At 41.7% G+C, this 7,686-nt stretch overlaps 2 protein-coding genes across 2 annotated transcripts; both read left to right on the plus strand.

Moving 5' to 3' along the window:
* Window positions 1-4,149, plus strand: LOC146579521 (uncharacterized). Its single transcript, XM_085267967.1, has 3 exons — window positions 1-723; window positions 1,300-1,387; window positions 4,103-4,149. Exons 1-3 carry the CDS (start codon window positions 1-3, stop codon window positions 4,147-4,149), a joined length of 858 nt encoding a protein of 285 aa, XP_085124093.1.
* A 1,884-nt stretch (window positions 4,150-6,033) lies between these two features.
* On the plus strand, window positions 6,034-6,927 carry LOC146579522 (uncharacterized). Its single transcript, XM_085267968.1, has one exon. It carries the CDS (start codon window positions 6,034-6,036, stop codon window positions 6,925-6,927), a length of 894 nt encoding a protein of 297 aa, XP_085124094.1.
* The last annotated feature ends 759 nt before the right edge of the window (window positions 6,928-7,686 follow it).

Raw genomic sequence — 7,686 nt, forward strand, 5'->3', positions numbered from 1 at the left:
ATGCCAGTGAATGATTCCTCTTTCAGCACCTCTATCCCTTTAAGCACACTGTGTCTCCTCTCCAGACCAAGCTCTTATATTTTCATCTCATATAGTATCACCAAAATTGTACTCCTCCTCCCTCTCTACATTGTCATTCTCTGCTATCGCCTCCAACAATGGTGGAAAAAGCGCTCCACCTCCTCAGCAACAACAGTGAGTCCCTCAGACAGCTTCATCTACCACATGGCGGCCATGGAGCTGATTGGTATTATTGGGTGTCTCATCTGCTGTTTTGGAATCTACAAGCAAGATTTAATAATATTACTAGTAGGAACATTTATTAATTATTTTCGCTGGTATGGACAGACTTTCTTTCACATCCTGGCATGTTTGGAGCGCTACCTAGCTGTTGTTTATCCCATCGTCTACTTGGACCTGAAAAATGAAAGAGGGATCAGAATGAGGAATACCACTATTGGCTGTGTCTGGGTGCTTTGTGTTGCTGGGGCAGGTTCAGTGATGAAAGAAAACATTTTCATCATTGTTCACCTCTGCTTAAATATATTGTCCATAATCCCCATCTCCTTCTGTAGTCTTTCTGTTCTCTGTGTTTTGACTCGTCCAGGCCCAGGAGAAAGGGGGACGGATAAGACTGACCAATCAAAGCGGAGAGCATTTTACACCATTTTGTACATACTGGGAATGCTGCTGTTGAAGTTTGCATCTAGTGTGCTTTGGACTGTAATCTATGGTTTTGGAGGGAGTAATTGTGTAATAATGACAAGCTTTGTCTGGTTACATTTTCTCTTTAGTATAGTGTTACATGTACTACTTTTGAAAAGACTGGGAAACTCTGTATTTTGCAAAAACAACATCCACTGAGAATAGCAGCTAGTTTTGCGTTGATAGGATCAATATAAACAAAGGTACAAACAAATCACTGAAGCATGTTGTGCTTAGACTAGTAAGCAATTGCACAAAGTAATTAAAAATAAAGTAAAAATCTGATTTTTAGGTAGCAAATCAATGCCGCTATTAGCATTTGCTTTCTTGTAGTCTGTGTCCTGACCACAAATTACAAAGGAAGAATAACTGAAGGCAGAAAAAGAAGAAGCTGTAGATAGGTGGTTATAAATCAAATTAGTATATTATATTTATAAATAAATATCCAACATAAGTTGTATCCATTTCACATTTGTTTCTTATTTTCTCAGCACATAAAAATTTTATCTTTGATGAAAGAAGTTTCATGTAAAAAGCACAGCACAGAAAACATATGAAACATATGCCTCCTCCTGTGTCTTATGTTTTACGGAGTCGTGGCTCAGTGAGAACATCCCAGACTGCGCGCTCAAACTGGAGGGCTTCCATCTGCTGCGCGCGGACCGGCAGACCGCTCTCTCCGGTAAGTCCAAAGGTGGAGGTCTCTGCTTCTACATCAATAGTGGCTGGTGCACAGATGTGACAGTGATTGCTCAGCACTGCTCTTCCTCTCTGGAATATCTTTTTATCCACTGCAAACCGTTTTATTCTCCGCGGGAGTTTGCTTCATTCATCCTGGCCGCTGTTTACATCCCGCCAGACGCAGATGCGCAGGCAGCTCAGTGCGCACTCGCGGAGCAGATTCTCCACACGGAGCGGACATTCCCGGACTCTCTCATTGCTCTTGGGGACTTTAACAAAGCCAATCTGAGCCATGAGCTTCCAAAATAGGACATTGCGGCGTGCAGCTCGGATCTCAGCTGACCCTTCTCACCCTGGACACAGTCTGTTTGACCTGCTCCCCTCAGGCAGGAGGCTCCGGTCCATCCGCACCAGAACCTCTCGCCATAAGAACAGTTTCTTCCCCTCTGCTGTTGGACACATGAACAATAACCATATGACTGTCCCCGCCACTAACACATGACCCTACGCTGTGTTCACTGTATCATTCCATGTTTGGCACTGATCACCACCTGCACTCATGTATATATCTTTCAACGTAGCACTCTTAATTCTTACTCTCATGTATATATCTCATGTATATCTCATGCACATATCTTTCCACGTAGCATTTTTAATTCTTATCCCTACTTTTATTTTTTCCATGTCTATTTAAGTGTTATTTATGACACCATGTTTGCACTGAAGCACCGCAGCAATTTCCTAATGTTGTAAACCTGCTCAACATTTGGCAATAAACCCCATTCTGATTCTGATTCTGATTCTGATGTTTCAAAAAATAATGATTAAACATATAGTCATTTTTTTGCAATTAACGTGGTTTTTGATCAATTATTTTCACTTTAAAGCATAGTAAAGGTGTATCTTAACTCTTGTTTTCAAACCATAGAAAAATATAGAAAATATTTTGTTACAAATTTTTTTGTTTATACTTCCTTTCGGCTAACAGAACCAGGGTGAGTGAAGACCTCAAACCTCCCTACGCCTGCTCATATGTAGTGTTGCTATGTGCTGTTTTAAAGTGCATTTAAAACTCAGGAGAGCATGGTACTTGCTTCCTCTCAGAGAACAGCACGGCTCCTCCCGAAAACCCTTAGTGTCTAAATGCATTTAAAATTGAGGGTAGGGCACCAGCGCCAGAGGTGGGTTGGAGTACACCGACAATCCTCTGGATGCTGTAAAACGTGCCCACCCCCAAGGCCCTATATGTATGTGTTATGTGAAAGTGTGAGTAATGTGGATGTCTAGGTGGCAGAATAAAATTGAGGCACAGGCGGCCAGAAGGGGACAGAGGGGGACTGCCTCACCTGCACCCCAAGCCCTGCGTGTGTGGGTGGGTGTGGTAGAGCGGGAATAGGGAGGCAGCTGAGGATGGGGAGGGAAGAAAGAGAGGGGCAAGCGGCCCCTCCCTGGGGCCAGCTCCCCCGCTGACCCCCGCTGACCCCAGCTCCCCCGCTGACCCCAGTAGGCACCCCCACACTCTGGAACCCACCAGGGCCCAGGGGGCCCAGGCCCATCCGGACCGGGGCCCGCAGCAGCAGCACCGCCCAGCCCCACAGAGTCCGGGGCAGCCCACCTGACTCCACCCCAGAGAAAACTGCACCCACCCCATCATCCGATCATCTCCCAAACTACACAAGACAATAGACACCCAGGTTGGCTAGGAGGAGAAGTTGGCCGTCCGACTGGGGTCTGGAATGTGGGGCCTCCCTGCTGCTGTGGAGTTGGGGCGGTCTGCTTCTACCCACCCCAGGGAAAAGGGTAACACCACCTGGGTCTGGGTGCAGTTTCCCCCTCCAGGGGCAAGGGTACCTAGACCCGGGGCTTAGAGTACGCTTGGGGAGTGTGATTGTGTGTACAGTGTCTCTCTATGTCTGTCTCTACGTTGGGTGAGTGTTGAGTAATTGCATATGAGAGCATGAGGGTGGGAATGGATGTTTGTATCTGTGTGTGCCTGTTTGTCTGTGTCCATATGTCAGGTCGGGTATCAGACGCCACCTCTCAGGGGACATCCCAGGTCTTCCAAGGTATGGAGGCCTATCTCCCCCACCACTTCCCTTGCCAGTGGCAGACGCCCTCAGACGCCCTCTGTGTCCAGGGATGGGCCTCCTTGGTGGCTGCTTATCGGGGCCTGGAGCCTGGGGCTCGCTTGGCTACTTCGGGGGTGGTGTGCCCTCAGCCTCTCGGCCTGGGGCTCGGTCACTCTGGCACAGCTGGCTGCCGGCGGAGCTCACGGGCACGTCACTGCAACCCCCCTTCTCCCTTTTCTTTTCCTCATTCAAGTCTGTCCCATATCTAGCAAGTGAAAATAAAAAATAAATAAAATAAACAATATAAGGTGAATCAAATAGACCATTACGGCAAGGCTCACATTTAGACAATAATTCTGATGGCAAAAGAACCAAACAGGACAGGCAAAAAAAAAAAAAAAAAAATGGAAGGCCTTCAGCAACTTGACGAATGGCAACATGGATATCCTGTTCCCAGTGATTATGAATCTTTGCCGTTCATCCTCTAGGGGTCAGATTTCGGATGAGGACACGATCGCCAGGATATAACACAGAGCTTCTCACTTTCCCATCATAATGTTTTTTCACTTCTGTCTGTTGACTTCCTTGCATTCTCCCGCACTATGTCACATTCCTCTTGGATTTCTCGTGTCTATTTCTCTGTGCAGGTCCGGTGGTCTGTTTTCCATGTCTCAGAGGTGAGACCAAAAAGTAGATCAGTAAGTAACCTTGGGGACCTCCAAAAGTTGATTCTGTTCATCTGGACGTCGCTTTTTGTGGGAGAAACGCTTCGTCACTAATCCAAGTGACTTCTTCAGTCTCAGCTGACTGCAGGTTTCTACAATCTTATAAACAGTACATTTGCATAATGACTGAAACCAGCCCACTGAAGGAACAATGGGCTGGGAGGTCAGTTCCTTAATCTTAATTATGCAAAGTCTCATGACCATTGATCAACAACCACTGATCAAAGCCCACTGATCAATGGCCATGAGTACCATCCACAGAGAGTTGGGGAATTAAAAAACCAGTACGCATGTTGGAGAACTAAATATATGAGCCAAGAAAGATTCTTCTGCTAATTAATTATCTTAGTTTTTTCTGGGAAATTCTGTATGCTTTTGATATCAATTTTCTTCTTCACTGAATAATCACAATTAATGCAGTGATGCACTATTGTATTTAACCATGACTAAACACCCTATATGACTAAACAGAAATATCTGTTACACTATGTGTTTGTTGAACTATATCACTTGGAAATTCATGCTGATATGTTAGTCTTTAGAAAGCAAACCTCCTACCTTATATTCTCTACTAGAAACAAAATAAAACCTCTTTTTTAATTAAAACAAAAAAGCAAATCAGGTAACTCACACATTAGTTGTTTATATTTAAGTCATTTGAAATATTGTAGGCATGACAGATAAGAGGAATCACGTTTTCATGGTTTGTGTTTAGGTGAGAGGTAAGAAAATTTGATTTTAATACAGATTTACGTTCATGAAATGATTTGTGTTTCACTTGTGAAGTATAAGTTGTGTGTTAACATATCAAAGAAAAATCTCATTGTAATCTCTTATGGTTATAATAATCTCTGAGCCAAGGGGGGAAATGCTGACGCTCTGGTCAGCTTGGAAGTGGAGAGAACAATGAGAAAATTTTCCTACAGAAATGAACCATGAAAAAAAAACAAGACCAAATTAAGCATACATACATAATGCATCCGTCATAACATTCTCTGAACCCTTAAGGCTGTTAAAACAAGCACCATCTATTTCATCACAAGTTGATTTGGATTCTGTAAAAAACACAAAACTGTTGGAGGAATCTGGTTAGTGTACACTACCACATTAAGGAAGTGACTGCAAAATAACATAGTTGAACTGGCAAGAATTACATTTCTGGGAGAAGCAGTACATAGTAGTTATAGTATTAGAAGTAATAAGTCTAATAATAGATCTTGGGTCCCTGGGTCATGCTCTGGTGTCCATGAAAGAGGAGCGAGCATTATTAACATTCACCTAATGAAAAATACAAAAAATTAAAAAACATTCAAAACATCACAGCTTGCTTTGCAACATGCAAAACCTCCTCCCTCCTCCCACATGTGATATGAACACTCACTAATGATTTAAAGTGCTGTATAAAGTGCAGATATCAGTTTACCACACATTCTAACACCATAGAAGGAAGATTGGAAATAAGCACTACTGAAAAGGTGGGTGTCCTTTAACACTTGTTAAACTATTTGTTTGCTTTTGGATGTTTCCTGTTTGTGTTCATGTGAGTACTGTTTAATCTGACATATTTCTTTTTAGTCAAAATTAAAAAATGCAGATCCCATCAATGAAAGACACGTAAAAAAAGCTGTAATTGCTGCAGATTTTTTTCTTTATACTGACTGAAATTGACTTGAACTGTGTAGATATAAGAGCAATTTAGAAAATAGTGTTGTTTTGTTATCAAAAAATGTATTTGAAGGTTGTACATACTTTACTGAAAACATCAATATGTCATTTTTGCTTCTTTTCTTTCAGGACAAATACACGTACAGCTGATGTAATATTAACATTTTATTCATCTGATTATCTTCTAGATGTCAGTAAACTCTTCCTCTTCCAGTGACTCCACTTTTCTTCACCCAAACCTTTCTTCCATTAACGCCCACATTCCAGTTGACCTTGAATGCCTCATGTCAGAACCAGGCTCTCTCGTCTTCACCACATTCAGCATCACAAATTTGTTCCTCCTCCTCCCTCTCTGCATCTTCATCCTCTACCATGGCTTCCAAGAATGGCGTAAGAAGTGCTCCCCCTCTACGATAAGCCACTCTGACAGCTTCACCTACCACCTGGTCATCATGAAGTTGGTCGGCATCTCAGGGAATATCCTCAGCTGCTGTGGTATCTACAAGAAAAATTTGAACATGTTAGAAGTAGGGGACACTCTTTTTACTTTGACGTGGCACGGAGAGAATTACTTTCACACCCTGACCTGCGTGGAGCACTATCTGGCTGTTATTCACCCCATAACTTATGTGAGCCTGAAAAACCAAAGAGGGATCAGAATCCGAAACATAAGCATTGGCTGTATTTGGCTGTTTTGCTTTATAGGTATAGGCTGGGTGATAAATAATAATGCCTTTCTCTTTTTGGATTTTTGCCATTTGATACTATTGCTGATGGTTGTCTCCTTCTGCAGCCTTTCTGTTCTTTGTGGTTTGATTCATTCAGGACCAAGAAAACACGGTGGAGGCTTTGACCAGTCAAAGCAGAGAGCATGTTACACCATTACGGCTGTACTTGTGCTGCTGGTATTAAGGTTTTGCTGGGGCCTGGTTTGGGCTATACAATTCATTTCAAGAGAAAATGTTAATTGTGTTACATTGGGATGCGAAGCCTGGTTTAATCTGCCAAGCAGTCTGGTGTTACCACTGCTATTTCTACACAGAAATGGTAAATTTGTGAGCTGTATAAGCAACAATCACTAAAAATTCTTCTTAATGTCATCAAACAGATTCGAAGACAATACGTTTTTAGGGGTAAGAGATGAATTGGGTCGTGTGATTAAAGAGTGATGTATGAAGGTGTATTTATGCTGAGATAAAGGGGCCTGTTTATATTAATGTGGCCATCATTGTATTCATCTTTTGACGGCAGAGGAAAAATCACATTTGCTACTAACTTAGAATAAATATAATCTCGCTTGCAGAAAATTTCACGCTAAATCTACTGGCAGTTTAGTAACATAAAATTATTCGATTACAGTATAAACCTGCCTACTCTTTATCATATATAGCTCATATAAACATTATGCAAACCTTATAGTCGAACACCATCAGCTTTTGATTTGTCGACTTTGTGTTTCCACTGTTATTACTGTAAAATATATACCTGTATCCTAGAATAAGGATTGTTACAGTGCAACATGTTTAAAGTTTTTAAAATGTTGTACTCCAAAGTAAAGAGAACAAAGCACAAATGCTGGTGCTGATTCTTTTTTTTTTTTTCTTTTACTTTTGCCGCTCCATTGGCCAGGTCTCTCTTGGAATGAGACTTTTCACCTGGATAAATAAAGGATAATAATAATAATAATAATAATAATAATAATAATAATAATCATCATCATCATCATCATCATCATAGTAATAAATTATGTAAAATACTACCAACACTACTCAGCGCTATTTTTTAACACTTACACCAGTGTAGAATATTGTTGATACTGCTCAGTGTTCGTCAGTTACTCT

The sequence above is a fragment of the Mchenga conophoros genome, linkage group LG3 (genome assembly GCF_057382185.1).
Source record: "Mchenga conophoros isolate Kocher_MC1m ecotype Shallow Benthic linkage group LG3, M_conophoros_male_GT1.1, whole genome shotgun sequence".
NCBI classification, from domain to species: Eukaryota; Metazoa; Chordata; class Actinopteri; order Cichliformes; family Cichlidae; genus Mchenga; species Mchenga conophoros.

Excerpts from the sequence above, each read along its gene's own strand:
- LOC146579522 (XM_085267968.1), top strand. The coding sequence starts at position 6,034 with ATGTCAGTAAACTCTTCCTCTTCCAGTGACTCCACTTTTCTTCACCCA.
- LOC146579521 (XM_085267967.1), top strand. The coding sequence starts at position 1 with ATGCCAGTGAATGATTCCTCTTTCAGCACCTCTATCCCTTTAAGCACA. Across the intron at positions 724-1,299 it reads CATCTAGTGTGCTTTGGACT|TCGTGGCTCAGTGAGAACAT; the intron begins GTAATCTATGGT and ends TGTTTTACGGAG. Across the intron at positions 1,388-4,102 it reads CCGGCAGACCGCTCTCTCCG|GTCCGGTGGTCTGTTTTCCA; the intron begins GTAAGTCCAAAG and ends TTCTCTGTGCAG.